The sequence below is a fragment of the Cyprinus carpio genome, chromosome A16, assembly GCF_018340385.1.
Source record: "Cyprinus carpio isolate SPL01 chromosome A16, ASM1834038v1, whole genome shotgun sequence".
In the NCBI taxonomy this organism is placed as follows: domain Eukaryota; kingdom Metazoa; phylum Chordata; class Actinopteri; order Cypriniformes; family Cyprinidae; genus Cyprinus; species Cyprinus carpio.
The window spans coordinates 21,618,663-21,637,919 of record NC_056587.1 but is presented as its reverse complement, the minus strand read 5'-3'; the positions used below and the strand labels follow the sequence as shown (position 1 = coordinate 21,637,919).

Genomic DNA, 19,257 nt, shown 5'->3' with positions numbered 1-19,257 from the left:
TGCTCCCATCTATCAAACAAATATATCCATATTGAGCATCTCGGTCCTCAGTGAAACATCAAGTCAACTCATCTGATACAGATCTATAAACACAGACGGATGGGCTCAGAAAACACAGAGCATCTGTCTTCCTCTTTGACTAATTCTGACTGAAAATCAGTGTCCATTAGGCTGACTCACGACTCTGAGTGTCGCCTTTATTTTATTTTCGACTCTAATATGATGCCCTTGGCTTTCAAAACTTGGCCCGTTTCAGATAAACCACACATACGTGATCTCACTGTAACTCTTATGATTAAACATGAACTAATCCGACTAATTACATTAAACAAGTCAAACTTAAGTGAGAAGAACAGATGAGGCTGAATCTTACCTCAGCTCCCGTCAGGTAGTATGCAGAGAGAAGACCGCCAACATAACGGATGTTCACCTCGAACAGGGACGCCTCTCCATTCTGCAGAAAAACAAACAACATTAGAAACTCATTTTTTTTGTTTATCATGACATTAATAAATTAAGATAACATGCTGTATGGTAATATAGCAAAGTCAAGGCTGTTTTTACCTAAATAAGCGTTGGAAACCTTTGGTATTTCATATTAGAGGAGAAAAAAAACAAACATAAATGCATGAAAATTCATGAAATCTTACATCTTATCTTAAAGGGGCCACATTATTAGGAATTAGATTACCCTTATTTATTTATTTTGAGATAAAGCAGTTCATTCTACTTTATTTAGGATCTAAATGAAAGATTTATGTATTTGAATTGCATTTCAAATGTCCATCCATTGGGATTACACAGTTTTGACATACAGTAATAAACGTAATATGATGCATATTTGTCAGTCATGCATAAAAAAAAAAAAATACAAGTACAATTTTTTAAATAAACTGAAAGTGTTTTAAATATACAATAACCAGTTTATATATGTATCATCAATAAATCCAATTTGTTTCAATCTCAAACATTTTAACTAATTGAATAATGCTTGTTCCACAGCTAGACATATTTTAACCATGTTCCTACTTTTCAGCTGAATAAATTTTGTTTTCACAATAAACAGATTCTAAGCAATTTGAATAAATGCATTTTGAATATATGATTATTTAAATAAAATCCAAAAAATGCAAATAGTTCATAATAAACTATTGCATTCTTAACTTATGCATTTATGCATGACTGACAAATATGCATCACAAATGGATGGAAATTTTATATGCAATTTAAACATAAATCCTAAATATATGGCTCAGTATTTTTTTTTTTTTTTTTTTGAGTGTTTGAAACTTTCATAAAATTTTAAGGGTCAGAAAGAGTGTAGAAAAGTAGTCATGGAAAACTAAACTATTACTTTTTTGAAAAAAAAAAAAATAATAATAAAAATGCACGACCACTTTAAAGAACATTCACATCTCAAAGACTGATTTCCTGAATTCATGCGGCCGTGACCTCTGGCCATGTCGCTCAGTGACTCATATTCAACACAACGCAGTGCTTTCCTACAGCAGGGAAACTGCCAAGATCTCTGCGGCTGGGGCTGAGAGGGCAGGCCGTTATTAAGCACTTTTAGACAATGTTTCCCGCTGCTGGGAGTCAAAGGAGGCTATTGATTTATGAAGAGCATGTGAATAATAGCAATTGTGCAACATTAACTTTTCTCAGCAAGACCACTGTGAATTGTTTTTCCTATTGCAAATCAAATCTCAAAATGATTACATTTGAAGTCACTCATATCAAAGTGGTTTAAGGTACAGGCCTATAAGCTGATAGGCTAACATTATTTAAAGGAACAGTTCAACCCCAAAATAGGAAACAATATTATTCTATAGACACAAAAGAAAAACTAGTTTTTTTGTCTAATGAAAGTTCGTAAACGCTCTGGTTACTAATGTAACCTTGGTTCCCTGAGATAAGGGAACAAGAGTTGCGTTTAACACGCTTATGGGGAAACTCATCTTTACTCTAACACTGAAGCCTGATTTGTTCACGTTCGTGTAACTGCACGAACAAATGGCGCTTCAACTCGCCAAAAGGGGAGGAGCCAACTGCTATATAAGTCCGCTCAGAGCGCTATTAGTCAGAATCTTTCGACTGTCAGCCACAATGATATAAATTTTAGCCTCATACATGTTTACATAGACTAAAACTTTTAAAAACAGCATTTTTTTAATGCAGTGGCCTACAATAGAGACCATTAAGATAAGAGTAGTTAAAGGACGGGAGAGGCTCTAAAGAGATTTAATATGTCAGCATAATTACGGTCACTTGAGTTTGCAAGGAGTTGAGGTGACAAGAGTCCTTATTGACTTGCAGCCACTTACAGGAAGGAAGCAGAATCTCTGGAGTAGACGATAAGAGAATTATAGCAGAGAACCATAGAGGCTAATCACCTCTTCAATCCATTCAGTGATGCTCTGATCAACAGCACACTTAAATCACACTCACATCTGATATCTAAAGAGGCTTCCAGCTCGATTTGTGTCACCGCAGAATGACAGCAGACATCTATCACAGCCTGCTTCAGAGCGACGTGTCAGATGAAGAGAGAGGATTATCCAAAAAACACAAGACGGTGAGCCAAATGAAAGTAATCCCAACTCACACAGAGAGTATTTCCGTCTTAAATCAGCTGCTGAACAATTCACAGTGGTAAAAAATAGCATGTTTGAGGAAAGCGCACTAAACAACCATGAATTAAGAGAGGCTTTAAAGGGATTATCCTAAGAAATCAGACAAATCCCAAGATACAACACTTAAGCAGGTATTTGTGGGTAAATTATGTTTTGCTTGGTTTGTGAGTGTCTTTCCATTGTAAAAACACAAATACTGAATAGTTCTCACTCTACTTTCTGTAATGTAGCAGTATTTATAAAATAAAGAGTTATTAAATAAAATAACACATTTTTGTAAAAGAAAGAGTTCACCATGAAAAAAAAAATAAAAAAATATAAGTCCAAACAGCTGATAAAACCATCACAATAATCCGCAAGTAATCCACAGCACTCCAGTCCATCAGTTAATGTCTTGAGAAGACAAAAGCTGTAACAAATCCATCAAGACATTTTTAACTTAAAACTGTTGCTTTTTTAAGAAATATTATAATCAATAATTAATAATCCGGCATTGCTTCAACGAGTGAAAAGTCCATCTGCTATTGTCTCTCACATCAAAATCCAGCCGCAGATTAGTTTAGAGCTGTTATGGCTTGTAAAAAGTGTTTGATCTGTGCAGATTTCTCATCTGATTCAGACCAGATGACATTTTCACCAGAGGCAGCGTTATTATGGATTATGGACTCGTTTTTTAGCCAGCAGCAATGCTTTCAGAATCAGAAAGAGCTTTATTGTCAAGTATGCTTGTGCATACAAGGAATTTGTTTTAGTGACATACGCTTCCAGTACACAGAGACAACAACACACAGACAAATAAAAAAAAAAAAAAAAAAAAAAAATTGGCACATAATTAAATTGTGTGAACAGTTGTGCTATAGATGATAATGGAATAGAATAGAGTAAGATGCAGAGATGTACTTGGATGGAGGGGTAACAAATAAATATAAGGATATTGCACATTTTAATTGCATAAGTGGGGAACATTTAACTGTTCATGAGGTAGATTGCCCGGGGGAAGAAACTGTTCTTGTGCCTGACTGTCCTGGTATTTGCGGCTCTGAAACACTGGCCAGATGGCAAAAGTTCAAACATGGGGTAACTTGGATGAGAGGGATCCAGAGTGATTTTCTGAGCCCTTTTCCTCACTCCGAATGCATACAGTTCTTGAAGGGTGGGCAGGGGAGCACCAATAATCCTTTCAGCAGTCCGAACCGTTCTCTATAGTCTTCAGATGTCTGATTTTGTAGCTGAAAGTTCTTGAAGAAGTTACTGAAGTGCACAGGACAGACTCAATGACGGCTGAGTAGAAATGTTTTCAGCAGCTCCTGTGGCAGGTTAAACTTCCTCAGCTGGCGAAAGGAAGTACAACCTTGTTGGGTCTTTTTAACAATGGAGTCAATGTGATTGTCCCACTTCAGGTCCTGAGAGATGGTGGTTCCAAGGAATCTGAATGACTCCACTGTAGCCACAGTGCTGTTCATGATGGTGAGTGGGGGGGGAGTGCAGGGGGGTTTCTCCTGAAGTCCACAATCATCTCCACTGTTTTGAGAGTGTTCAGCTCCAGGTTGTTAAGACTGCACCAGACAGCCAGCTGCTCAACCTCTTGTCTGTAAGCAGACTCGTCACCGTCCTGGATGAGACCGATGACTGTAGTGTCATCTGCAAACTTCAGGAGCTTGTCTTTTGAGGTGCAGTCATTTGTGTAGAGGGAGAAGAACAGTGGGGAGAGAATACATCCCTGAGTGGCACCAGTGTTGGTGGAGCGGCTGTTTGACATGAATTTGCCCAGTCTCACTAGCTGTTGCCTATCTGTCAGAAAGCTGGTGATCCACTGACAGATAAAGCTAGGAACAGAGAGCTGGGTCAGGTTGGTCTGAAGGGCTGTTGGGATGATGGTGTTGAAAGCCGAACTAAAATCCACAAACAGGATCCTCACATAAGTCCCTAATTTGTCCAGATGTTGCAGGATGAAGTGCAATCCCATGTTGATTGCATCATCCACGGACCTGTTTGCTCGGTAAGCAAACTGCAGGGGGTCCAGTAAGGGTCCAGTGATGTCCTTCAGATAAGCCAGAACCAGTTTTTCAAACGACTTCATGACGACAGATGTTAAAGCCACAGGTCTGCAGTCGTTAAGTCCTGTTATCTTGGGTTTCTTTGGAACGGGGATGATGGAGGAGCGTTTGAAGCAGGAAGGCACTTCACACAACTCCAGAGATCTGTTGAAGATCTGTGAAAAGATGGGGCCAGCTGGTCAGCACAGGTTTTCAGACAGCCTGGTGTAACGCCATCTGGGCCTGGTGCTTTTCTTCTATTGTTTTTCTTGAAGACCTGGCGCACATCATCTTCACAGATTTGAAGTGCAGGAGGGGGGGGAGGGGGATGCAGGAGGTGTTAACGGCTGTGCAGAGAGATGGTCAGAATGGGTGTGGGGGGTTTCAAATCTACAATTAAACTCATTCAGGTCGTTAGCATGTCGTATATTTGCCTCAGTGCAGGGGGAGGGTGTCTTGTAGTTTGTGATGGCTCTCAGCCCTTTGAAGTTAAAAACACCTTAATGATGGATTTGTTTCTTACAAGCATGCAGCTTTTGTCTTCTCAATACATTAACTGATGGACTGGAGTGGTGTGGATTACTTGTGGATTATTGTGATGTTTTTATCAGACTCTCATTCTGACGGCACCCATTCACTGCAGAGGATCCATTGCTGAGCAAGTGATGTAATGCTACATTTCTCCAAATCTGATGAAGAATTTTTGAGTGGACTATGTTTTGAATAACATTCTGGTGATTCATATTAAAATGAAAATGTTATTACAATGGTGGAATATTCTTTCCGTCTTTTTCTCCACCGCAACATGGTTTTGTTGGAAAACCTGAAAGAACATAATCAGCCAGACTCTGCTTTAACCTCCCCATTGCCCTTCACTTCTGTGCTCCATAATAGCTGGGTGGTTTCAGTCAGGTGCGTTGCGTTATTGTAACCGCCGGACCTCTGAGATGCGGTGTGGTCAGGGGTAATGGCTGCACTGTCAAGCTAATGGCACCAAATTAGCATTTTAATTCCTGCACATTTGGCAGCGGTGCACAAGGAAGGCTGCTGTAGAGATGCTATTGTTAGTAGCACAAAAATGGAGTGCACTGAGATAATGAATAAAATTACAGTGGCTAAAAATACAACATGCTGAAAGCTCCTACAACGGTTCAGGTGGTTGAGAGAAGCAGCGCCGTTGTGCTGCTCTGTACCTCACATGCTGGTAAGCATTGAGTGGAACAATCACAGATTAGACGATGTGCTGCCCGGTTTGGTTTGGAAGAGAGACTTTAATGTGCTAATATGATTAGCCACGAGAAGATCTGTTGTGTATAGAGAAAGTCTGTTCGCAGGAAACTCACAGTTGGTTTCAGAACAATATGCCGGCGTTTGATCTTTACTATTTCTGCAGTACATATTTACTCATTATTTGATCAAACTGACAAATAATAAAAGTTTTTAATTCAAACAAACAGTATATGGCTGAGCTTCTGCGATCGAGTGGAGGCGGGGACTAGTTTGCATATTCATATCAGTATATACTAAATGAGGTAAGGGTGTAGAGTTACATTCAAGGCATTTGAAAGCATGAGGAAACTATTTTCATGTGAAAAACATTTGAATATATCATTTTGAGTTTCAAAGATTCATTTTAAGGGCTGAAATTAGAGACTTTAAAAATAAAAGTTCCAAAAGGGTTTTCAGAAGCGATAGCAATGCCGAAGATAATGCATTTTTGGTTCCCAAAAGAACCATTTTATTTTCTTTGTTTGAAGATCATTCTGAAAATTCTAAAGAACCCTTTTCACTAAAAAAAACCCTGATTTGGAAAACCATGGTTGTCCATGCAATCATCAGTGTCAATAAAGAACCCTGATTTTTAAGTGTAGCAGGAACAGCATGAGCGATTATCAATGCATAAATCAAACTTTCTCAGAATACTGCTATTTTTTTATAATATCCCTGTAGAATGGGAACATCATGCCCACTCTTTCATGTCACTGGAAATACCAGCTCACTTTAAAAATGAATGGCTTCATGTGTGAACCACTCTTAAAGGGATACTCCACCCCAAAATGAAAATTTGGTCATTAATCACTTACCCCCAATTCGTTCCAAACCCGTTAAAGCTTCGTTCATCTTCAGAACACAATTTAAGATATTTTGGATGAAAACCGGGAGGCTTGTGACTGTCCCATAGACTGCCAAATAAATAACAGTGTCAAGGTCCAGAAAAGAATGAAAGACATCGTCAGAGTAGTCCATCTGCCATCAGTGGTTCAACCGTAACGTTATGAAGCGACAACAATACTTTTTGTAAGCGAAGAAAACAAAAATAACGACGTTATTCAACAATTCCTTTGTCAACAGTCTCCTCTGTGTCTCTCCATATCACTGTATGTTCTTCTGTATCAGCCGCGCCACAAGGATGCGCTGTTTTCTTTCAAATCAAAGCTAAATACATGTAGAAACACCGCATCCTTGTGGCGCGGCTGATACAGAAGAGCATACGCAGCATACGGTGAACCACTGATGGCAGATGGACTACTCTGATGATGTCTTTCATACTTTCCTGGACCTTGACACTGTTATTTACTTGGCAGTCTATGGGACAGTCACAAGCCTCCCGGTTTTCATCCAAAATATCCTAAACTGTGTTCCGAAGACGAACGGAGCTTTTATGGGTTTGGAACGACATGGGGGTAAGTGATTAATGAGAAAATTTTCATCTTGGGGTGGAGTATCCCTTTAAGACTTCATCAGCGTCTTCATTCATGTGGGTTCAACATCTTCAGTGGCTACAGCAGCAGAGGATCTGGCCACAGACAGCTTGAGTGATACTCTCATTTGGCCGTTCTTTGGAGGCTAATTCACGTCACTTTCAGGTCACCTTCACTTTAAGGAGCTCATTCCTCACTGACAGCCTGGAGATCTTCAGAGACTCTCATTTATTTAGATAGAGTTGGAACACAGATGGATCCATTATGTTGAGGGTATCAAGAGGCTACTTTGAGAAGAACATTTCAACTTGTTGGAGTGTGTAGTGCTTTTAAAGTGAAACCGTGCGACCTAAATCAAACAGGTGTGAAGTGAGAATGATATAATACTAATATTTTAATAAATAAATACATACATACATATATATAATCCTAAATGCCATTTTTATGGGGGAATACAAAATCAGTATTGTATCTGATCGGTATTGAAAAGTCCATTTTTAATTTTGCACAAAATGCGATATTCGCTGAGTTATTAGGTCATGTTTTCTCCCTTTTTTTTCCAAACCGCGACAAACGCCAGTCTCCACGGCGGCACTTTGAATACACCCGGCATCCTAGTTTTCCTCATCTACTTTGTACTTGTGATCAACAAACAAGGGCTGCACGTTAAATCGCATGTGATTGTCATCCGCATCTCATCAGCCGGTTCTGTGATTAATAGTTAATCTCCATCACATGCTTTCAGATGGAAATTATTCAGCCATAGATCACTGACTAGCTGCGCTATATCGCATTCATTAGATGAATCGCATTCGATTATGAACGTGATATTGTGTAGCTTGTCAGTGTTAGTGTTTTTATCAATGCCATTTATGTTTTTGTTAATACAGCACATACTGTAGCACTAGTCAACTAAATGAATGTAACATGGCAAAGATGAATGCACTTTTGGATGTTTGAATGTAAGGCAAAAAAATTTTTTTCAATTTCTGTGGTCTAATGTGATGTTGTTCATGTTCTTCTTCATGATGAAATTTCATTTTATTGCTGTAATTAATTTATAGCATTTACAAGATGACCCACTGAATTCATTTTGGAAGCAATGACTGATTGAATGTATTTTTAGTCCAGTACCTGTACATAAGATTAGTATTGACCAAGTTCGGAGCCTGTCATATGCGGATCAACTTACTATGTTGTGTATTTTCAACAGTTTCAATATGAAAAATAACTATTTTATTGCATTTTGAGAAAGAAAAAAAAAGTATCATGGATTTATTGCATTTTGGGAAAGAAAAAATAAAATTTTATAATAAATCTTTGAAAATCTAAACCTGGATTCAAATTTTTTTAATATTATTATAACCTAAAGATGCTATGGTGAAAGTTTGAAACACAAAACAGTGGTTTTCATCTGGCCACTTTCTTGGTTTTTGAACCAAACTCTTCATATATTCATATATATATAAGATATATATATATATATATATATATATATATATATATATTTATAATATATATTAATAGATAATATATATATATATAGAGAGAGAGATAGAATGATAGATAGATAGATAGATAGATAGATAGATTTTTCCAAATAAATAAATAAACTAATATTTTCAAAGCAATGGTCGCTCTTGTCCTGAACAATACAATGTGAGGAGCAATAAATCTCCTCTGGACAGTCTTCTGGATATGTTTCAAGCCCATCCACTTAAATGCTTCCTGGCAAATTAAAAGACAAGGTTGATAATTAAAACAGACCCACCAGAGTAATTAGACCCAATTACAGCTGATCGTCCTCCTCGCCAATCTCTCTCTCTCTACATTACATTTACCCATCAATACAACATCGAGCGCAAGAGTAAGTCATCACCAGCAGTGATTCTAGGCTTACTTGCTGGCCGTTCAGCCGGAGTGTGCCCCAACTTCCACTTTCAATAGAAAACATGTCAACAGGAAAAATGGCACAGGACTTGATTTTATTTTACACAACAGAGCACAGCAGTGACCGAGCGCTTGTTCAGCAGCATCACTTTCATTCATTTCCTCCACAGAAACTCTAATCCTGCACCACAGCACATTACAAACTATGACCTGGAACAAAAATACATCTGAAAAGGAGGAAATAAGATCAACATACACGACTGTAAATGTACTGTTTTTTTTTGAGGGAATGAACTACAATCCCATTAACGGACTGAGAATGAAAAAAATCAATGAAAAACTATTTTAAAAGCACGATAGATAGATAGATAGATACATAGATAGACCTGCGTAACTTGTTCTCTCAAGTGATAAGCATGTATCTGTCAATCAAACATTTATTGCAAAAACACAAAACACAGTGCCTAGATAGATAGATAGATAGATGAAAAATTATTTTAAAAGCACGACAGACAGACAGACAGACAGACAGACAGACAGACAGTGAGACATACAATATTTATGTATTGACGGCATCTAATATTTAAATTATTTACGTTTGAGCAACTATAAAGACATACTGTACAAATGAACAATTCCTTGTATGAATATGAAAATCGTTGCATTAATGTTTTGATTTTAATGTGTTCAGTTGTCATATCAATTACATTTTTTTTTTGTGACATTTTTACAATAAATAAATTATTGAGATTGCATAAATATGAAACATATTTTTAAGAAATGATCGGATAGAAAATGTTAGGTTTAGAGGTTAGGTTGTTCTACATATTTCTGTCTATTACTAAATTATTTTATATATACTATATAAAATAGTTATATTTAGGATTGGGACTAAAATGTATTTATAAAATGGTCAAAGTGCAAATAATAATGTTTACAGTTTAGATATTGTCAGTACATCCATATTGTACGTTTCAGCATCTGTCCAAATGTTGTACCTGGTAAATGTTTCATACTAACATCTGTGAGAGCAGGCTGACATATCCTATGTTTTACGGGACTAAACTCTGAATATACATCTGCTAGATGAGTCATCAGAGGTTCTGGATTGTTTTCCTCAAAGAGAAATCTCAAATGTGTTTCCTGTGCAATCAGTCGTTCAGATCCAGACATGCACAAACTCTCTCAACTCAACTTTCATGATTTACACTTTTCCTCTCTCATCTCTTCTCTAGTATCGATTTTTCCCTCACCTTGAAGTCAAGTCTCGAGGAGGACGCAGACGTGGGCCAGATGATTTTGTATATTTATATCTTTTAGTATCAGGTCACCTTCATCAATCATGTATTCCCATTATTAAAAGAAATTATTCCCAGCCAGCAGAACCACCTTTCTGACTATAGCATGAATTATTAATACACTGATTCTGGAAAGGCTCAAGTCTGGTGAAAAATGTGCATTAAAACCATAAAAACACAGAATATCTGACCTGAGAATGAAGAGACACATCTGACCTTGTGAAACACTCATGTTTGATATTTAATCTGATATTTATCAGAACACAATGTTACTGACTTCACGAAAGATCACTGTTCACTTATCAGGGACCTTAAAGAAATACGTCCCCCAAAAAAGAAATTTTGCTGAAAATGTATATATATATAAGTGAGTATTCATATGTATTTAAATGTGTCATGCCACACGTACATTTTCTGATGTTTGCATAGACACTGAAACATATTAACAAATTTACATATTCAAAAGCATTGAACACTTAAATTATTTAAATATGAGCAACTTTAAAGACATACAAGTGCACAAATCCTTATTTACAAATATTATATTTTGATTTTTTTGCAATAAGTTATTGTAAGTGCACTTGTCTGTCTGTCATGTTTTATTATCCTGTTCATATTTTTAAAGAAATTATTATGGTTAGATTTAAAGGTAAGAGTAGTATTAGTGACTCAAAATATTATAATATATAATATTATATCATATATTATTATTGATTTTACATCAAGCTCTTTGTTTTTTAATAGTTGCACTTTTAGAATTTTATGATAAATTCATAATTATTTGCGATTCTTAAATATTTAATGATTCTTTAGCTGTAGATACATAATAATGTTTAAGATGTTGTTAGTATAACTGTATTGTACATCAAAATCCAGCCACATATTTTTTTTAGAGCTGTTTTGGCTTGTAAACAGTGTTTGATCTGTGCAGATTTCTCTCCTGATTCAGACCACTTTTTCAGTGGAGAAAGCGTTATTATGGATTATTAACTCATATTTTAGCCGGAAGCAACAGTGTCTGAATGATGTGGATTATTGTGATGTTTTTATCAGCTGTTTGGACTCTCATTCTGACGGCACCCATTCACTGCAGAGCATCCATTGATGCTACATTTCTCCAAATCTGATGAAGAAGCAAACTCATCTACATCTTGGATGGTCTGAGGGTGAACACATTTTTGTCTGAACTATTCCTTTCAGTTTAAATGGAGCCTATGATGCATCTGTTGTCTTTTGCTACACAATCTCCAGCGCTTCGACGTGTAATGATGAATTAATTAAATTCACAAGCAAACAAACCAGCGGTAGCCACAATCCATAGTCTGTTCACACTTCAGCCGTCGAGGGGATTCTGCTGCGGCGACAGACAACCGAGAATCAGATTCAACTTCATCAAGATCAAATTGAAATTCATTAAACTGCAATCTGGAAGACTAATTGAACTATTAAGAAATAAACAGAAGTCTGGAAGGAACACTGAGGAGAGATTTTGAACACACATTTATTTGTCGCCAGGGGCCGGACGCCTGCGGTGTGATTTACTCACGGCTCTGCCATCGGAGTATTGTTTGGTTGTTATACTTTAGTTTTGTAAAACTGATACAAGCTGCAAAGGTTTGCTGAAAGCTGCTTTTGGGCTTCACTTCAGAACTGCCTTTAAAACTCTGAGCTAATAAACACTTATTCAAATCTGACTCAGTGGAGAACCTTCTGATTCACTGCTCAATATCAGCCCTTAGTTGAAGTTACCGACTGCTTTTCTTTTAGGATGAATCTCACATATTCTGTCATGAATCATGTCCAGGCCACATTACACCTGAAATTATTTACAAATTATATATTTTTTAACAAAAATAAAACCTACTTGTGATAATGTTTTGACACCCCCCTCCCAAAAAAAATTCTAATCGTTGTAATATATTTTTGTAATGTATTATTTTGTATATATTTCAATCAAAATTAATTAAAGGCAGTATAGACCAAAACTACTGAATGTTTAAATAGAATTTAAATAAACCTGGCTTTTTATAATTATAGTAATTGCATTATGATAATGAAAATTTACAGGTAAAATATGAAATGAAAATCATGTCACAGTCAGTGGCATTTTAGCATCATTGCAATACTATTATAGTTTGGATTTTGAATTAGTTATTTTTATATTTTCTGTTTTCATTAATATTTATTAATGTCTATATAGTTTTTAATAAATGTTTTTTAGAATTTTATAAAATTTAGTAATGAGATTTCTTTGCATTATGATAATGAAATGGGTGGGGGTTTTGTGGGGTCAATCAGTGTCATTGCAACACTGTGGTACAATTATAGTTTTTATAAATATTTTAGAATTAATGTTTATTTTTATATTTTCTGTTTTCATTTTAATTTAGTAATTTTAATTTAAAATGTTAGTCATTTTGTTGTGCTTTTGTAGTTACTTACACACATATAATTTTTAATAATTTTATTTCAGTTTTAGTTATTTTAGTACTTAGTTAAACTAAATTAAAATGAGAAATAAAATAAATATTTTTTATATATTTTAAATAATTATTTTTGTTGTAATTTCAGGAGTTTCAGTATTAAGTAATTAAATATATATATATTTTTGTTTTGTTTTAGGTTCAGTTTACTAAAATAACTCATCAAATTGCAAAAAAAGAAAAAGAAAAATTGTTATTCTTCATATTGTTGTAAATGGATGTAATGAATTAATGAATTAATTAAAAAAGGAAGTTCAAATGCAAAACTGATTATACCTGAAGTAAGATAAGCAGTGGCAGTTAGACTGAGGAAAAGTGTTAAGAAATCAGTATCAGTCTCCAATTTCCTAATTGGTGCATGACTACTATTTACTCTACCGAACCAAAACTGTGACCACAGAGTCATGAGAAATCAGAACACACACTCTCTCTCAGTCAGCTTTGTAAACTGCATGGAGATCTGCACTGGCTCCAGATGCACGTACTGTGTTGAGGGAAACCCCATCAGTTTCTGCTCTCTTTCTCTCCCTCAGATGACACCCAGGAGAGACTCTCAGCGAGGAAGTCTCCATTCAAGAGCTCAAAGAGCACGCTAATTATCCGCCCTCTTATTTGCCTCTTCAAAGGATGTGTATCTTCCCGTGGAATATCATTTGCGCTCTATGGTTTGATGAGCAATAATGTCAAATGCTCATTCAGAATCGAATCTCTGAAAATGTCAACCGTGTCCATGCAGAAACGCGCTTGACGTCTGTCATCTGCTCCTGGAGTGAATGAACTCCGGGTCTCAGAAGCGTGGAATATTCAAGACTAATTGGCCCTTCAGTAAGCTCCGCCCACTCAATTACTGTCAATCATTCAGACAAGCTGTACAGGACGTCCCATAGGAGCAAGCTGGAGATTTTTAGCGGTTTTCACTACATAAACTGTGAAGTTAGAGTTACATGGTTAATAAACTGTGAGAATGTGAATTAGAATCAGAATGAATACTTCTCCCAGTCAGAGAAAAGCTTCATTTGAAAGTTATCGTAAGTTATAGTGTTGATATTAACTAAAACTAAAACAATTAAAAAACAGTTTTTCCGTAACTGAAATAAAGCTTTGCATTTTAGTTGGCGTTTGTATTTTTGATTGCACTTACTGGTAATATTAATTATAATTGCCCTCAGTTAAGAAGGAGCCTGTGTAATTTGCATTGCACCCTTCCGGCATTAAAGTGAGAACTGTAGTTTCGATTTGAGGAATTGCACTGCTATAGGCAATTGGCTGTGATAATAAGAAGGCGGACACAGCTGTTTTCACTGGTGTTTTCACTCTTGGTGTAACCTTTGATGACCAGCTGACCTTCAAAGAACACATTGCAAAGACTGCTCGATCTTGCAGGTTTGCACTGCACAACATCAGAAAGATCAGGCCCTTTCTAACGGAGCATGCGGCACAACTTCTTGTCCAGGCCCTTTTCATTTCTAGGCTGGACTACTGCAATGCTCTTCTGGCTGGACATCTATCAAGCACAATCAAACCTCTACAAATGACTCAGAATACAGCGGCATGACTGGTCTTCAACGAGTCCAAAAGAGCCCATGTTACACCTCTCTTTATCTGCTTGAACTGGCTACCAATTGCGGCTCGCATCAAGTTCAAGACATGATGCTCACTACTACGAATCTACATCCCCTCCAGAAGTCTGAGATCCGCTAGTGAGCGACGCCTCGTTGTACCATCACAGAGAGGCTCAAAATCTCTTTCCAGAACATTCTCGTTCACCATTCCTGGCTGTTGGAATGATCTTCCGAAGCTACTTGATTTCATCATCATCATAAAAAAGTCTTTCTCTTTATTTATTCCTTCTCTTTCTAGCTTGTACTTATTTGAACAATGTTCAAAACTTGGTATTACAAGCACTTCCTGTGTCTGTTTGCCTCTTTAAGAAGAATTGCTTTATGTATCCCCCAATTGTAAGTCGCTTTGGATAAAAACATCCGCAAAATGACAATGTAAATGTAAAGCTGAAATAAAATGTAAATATTAGATTGAAAAACGTAAAATATTTTTTTTTTATTATATTTGAAATGTTACAAATGAAATATGTAAATCTAAGTTGAAATGAAAATAAAAATAAATGAAAGATGTTTAGAGTATTAAATAAATATATATAAATATATAGTGAAAATTACAAAACAACATATTAAAATGTCTTAAACTTAAACTAAAATTATAAAAAATATATAAATAAATAAATAAAAGTATCCAGTGGTAATAAATGCCATAGTAGAATATAAATAACATTGAAATAACGAAACCTAATGAAAATAACAAACGCACATAACAATGTATAAACTTATTAAACCAAATTTATAGAGAAAACTAAATTATATATTAATAAATAAATAAATAAATTAAATGATCAAATATTACACACCATTAGTATATATATAATACCAAATAACAAAACCTAATGAAAGACAAATGCACATAATAAAGTGAATTTATAATAAAAACTAAATAATAATAATAATAATAATAATAATAAGCTAAATTGTATATTAATACGTAAATCAATAAATTAATACATTAAGCAATTGAATAAAGGATTAAATATTAATAAATACCATCATAGTATATAAATAATACTAAAATAACATAACCTAATGAAAATGACAACCACATAATCAAATTTCTGAAACTTAAACATATTGCAAAATAAAAAAAACAAAATTTTATTTAAATAAATAAATGTAAAAATGAATAAATTAATTAGATAAATTATTAAATATTAACAAATACAACAAATAGTATATAAATAATACTAAAATAATACTTTTTTGGGAGGTAATTTCTGTAGAAGTCAATTTAAAACTATCCAAATTTCAGTTGAAATGGATTTGAATTGAGGTAGCAAATACGATGCAGAATTATTACGTTTTTATTATATTTATTTATATTCTTTCAACTATATAAATATGAGTTTAGTTTACATATTTTATCATATTTAATAAATTAACTTTTGTGTTCCACAGCTGAAGAACACTATTTCTCAGAATGCATAACCTCTGAAGAATTCCTTTGAAGTACATCCTGTCATTCAAATTCACATGAATTGAGAGGGATCTGATTCTTCGAATCTTACTTCAGTATGGCAGGACCAGTGAGGTGATGAAGAGCTCTGAGAGCAAACGGAGGAGCTTTATGAGCTTAGAATCAAACAGGGCTTCCATAGCAACAAGAAGAGAAGAAAGAAGAGAAACTGACGCATGATGCAGACAACGACAGAATCTATCCACAGCCTGCGGGACTTCATTAATCCATCTCCATTTGTTCTGCTGTGCAGGATTTGATCCAGAGACCAGCGGAGAGGAAGAAGGCTCTCATGTCACCACACACACACACACACACACACACATCTGATCTGAGGACAGATGCTTCACAGAGACACTCACACAACACTTCTACGGCAACACACCCTGAAAACATTCAGCTGAAATGACCAGCAGGGATTGACAGGCTTATAGTAGCCTGACGTCTGGCTATCACCATTAATTCTTCTCCGGTTTGACTTTCTGACTGATATTTAAAGTGACAATTAAACTGGTGTTGTGCAATATTCAGAAATTGACAATTGACTCTCTTTTGATTTGAACTGGTCACAACACACAGAAAGTTGGGTTGGAACTTGAATTAGAAATTTACAGAATTTGACTTAAAAAACTTCAACAAATTTGGTCCATTCTGGGAAATTCTGGGAAAAGTTAATTCAATAAATATGATATTGTACAATCTATCATTCTATCTAATTGAAATAAGTTGAATTACTGAAACTTAAATAAAAGATAAGTTAAAGTTATATAGGACTATAAAAATGCAAATGTCAAAAGCACATAATAAAATGACTAAATACAGTAATTCTACAACATTATCTTTTTTTTTTCTTGATAATTTCTGTAAAGTCCATTTAAAACTAACCTATCCATCCAATTGAAAAAAGTCTAAGCTGAAGTTCTAAAATTACTGAAACAAAAATAAAATTTAAATAGAACCTTTTTAAATATTACTACTTGTTATAGAACTTTCAGAAAATTATAAAATGGAATGTTCCCTCAACGTTCATATAACCACGTTATTTATATTTATATATAAAACGTTCTAAGAGCATATTTTTGTTAACTGTGTATCTGGTCTTTAGTAATGTTCTCAAAACGTTAGCACAAAAATGTTATTTATACATAATTAACGAAATGTTCAATTCCTGAAACATTTTAGTTTAATGTTTGACTAACGTTTTTTAAATGTTATTTGTTTCAGAACGTTCAGAGAACATTCAAAAGTAACATTTCTATAATGTTTCCAAATGATCAAATGAAATGTTCCCTTAACGTTTGTATAACCAAAAAAAACAAACAAACAAACAAACAAAAAAACACAGGGTGTTTTGAATGTTCAGAGATCATTCAAAATAGCATTTTTATAACTTAAAGAAACATTCTTCTAACATATTTTTATTAGCTGTGTATCTGGTCTTTAATAACGTTAATTATACATCATTCATTGAAGTTTATTTCTGAACAGTTGGACGTTCATCTTATGTTTTTTAATAAAACAGATAGTTCTGGTCCATGATTCTGATTGGTTGAGCCGCGTTCGAAGCTGTTGTAAGTTACACTACAAACATACACTTTTGTTTACATTTGTGTGTTGCTCGGCAACCACTTTGTTGCAACCTCAACTGATTTTGAGGAACTACATTGTTTGGTAGAAGAATACTGTTTTTATTAATATCATTACACTTTATTTGCTCTGTTTTATTTTATGAAACCTTACTACGTATATGGAATAACTGTTTTATAAAAGCAATAATCCCCATGAAGCCGTGGTTTACAGTGATTTTATAACCGCTAAGGGGGTTTTAGTCACTCCACTTCGTGGGGGCTTGGCTTATTGGTTTAATTAATTAATTAATTTATTTTCATTTTTATTTATTATTAATGGGGCCTATTGCTTTATTTTTAAATGTTGCTACTTGTTTCAGAACGTTTAGACAACATTCAAAATAATTTTCCCATAATGTTTGCACAACGAAGAAAAACGTCTTTAAAGCATTTAAAAAAAAAACATTCAGAACTAACATTTTCATAATATTCTTAGAGTATTGTTTGTTAGCTGGGGAGATATCTGTTTCTGAATTATTTTACTCTTATGTTCATCTAACATTTTTTTTTAAATGTTACTACTAAAGTAACATTCCCATGCTTTTTTTTTTTTTTTTTTTGCAAAATTCTAAAATGGAGTGTTCCCTTAATGTTTGTATAACCAAAAAAAAAAAAAAAAAAAAGGTTTTAATACATGAAAAATGAGGAAACCTGGACATATCGAATGTTCAGAGGACATTAGAAAAAACGTGTTCATAATGTAATGGGAACATTAAGCGCACCTGGCAGGTTGTTTTTGTGCTCGTAACACTCTCGGGTGTGAAGTGAAGTGTTGAGTCACCTTGAAAAAAAGTGCCAGTCATGTTAATGAGCTGAAGATGCAGAGCCAACCGCTCCAAACTTTAATCAACTCTGTCATCATGAGCCATCAGAGTCGCCTACAAGCCAGCGCGTTTCTGAAAGACTGAATAGGGCAATCAAATCAGAGACGGTAATAAGAAAATGCTTCTTGGAGAGCAGAAATTCCCTCCAATTACCCTTTATGTTGAGATTGTGACTGGCTGATTTGAGACGAGCGGCGGTGAATCACATCAGCAGCACAGAATGGAACTAATCAGATTACCATCCCGCAGTATCAACACGGACATTAGGATTCTGCTCTGTTTGTGTTCGGCTCAAAACCCCAAAAACAAGAGTCATTCCTCTGAATAAATTCCTTCTCCAACCTCAAGATAAACGCTCTCGACAGCGTCCTGCTGGCTCGGCCTCACGCTAAAGCTAAGATTAACCCGCAATTGCTCATTCCACCCCACGCCGGTGTGAAATACATGGAGTCATTCTGCTCACGGACGCCAGCTATTCAGGAGACAAATCTCACCGTCGTTCTACAAGATCCGGGCTGCATCACATTTGACTGGCTGGATCTGGAAAGTCATTCGTTCTTCCTCTCGTCTGACCCGATCGCAACCCTGAATCTCGCTCGCCTTTGCCTCCCAACGTCTGATATTCCCGTTTAGACTGCAGACTGAGTTCCACACACACATACATATTTATGAGCTACAAACATCT

At 35.3% G+C, this 19,257-nt stretch overlaps 1 protein-coding gene across 1 annotated transcript in view; it reads right to left on the bottom strand.

Annotated features, from left to right (window-relative positions):
- Window positions 1-19,257, bottom strand: part of LOC109063135 (mannosyl-oligosaccharide 1,2-alpha-mannosidase IA-like) — a 221,754-nt gene that overhangs the window by 64,537 nt on the left and 137,960 nt on the right. Inside the window, 1 exon segment of the mRNA XM_042773268.1 lies at window positions 374-454. Within this exon segment, the coding sequence (XP_042629202.1) occupies window positions 374-454 (81 nt within the window).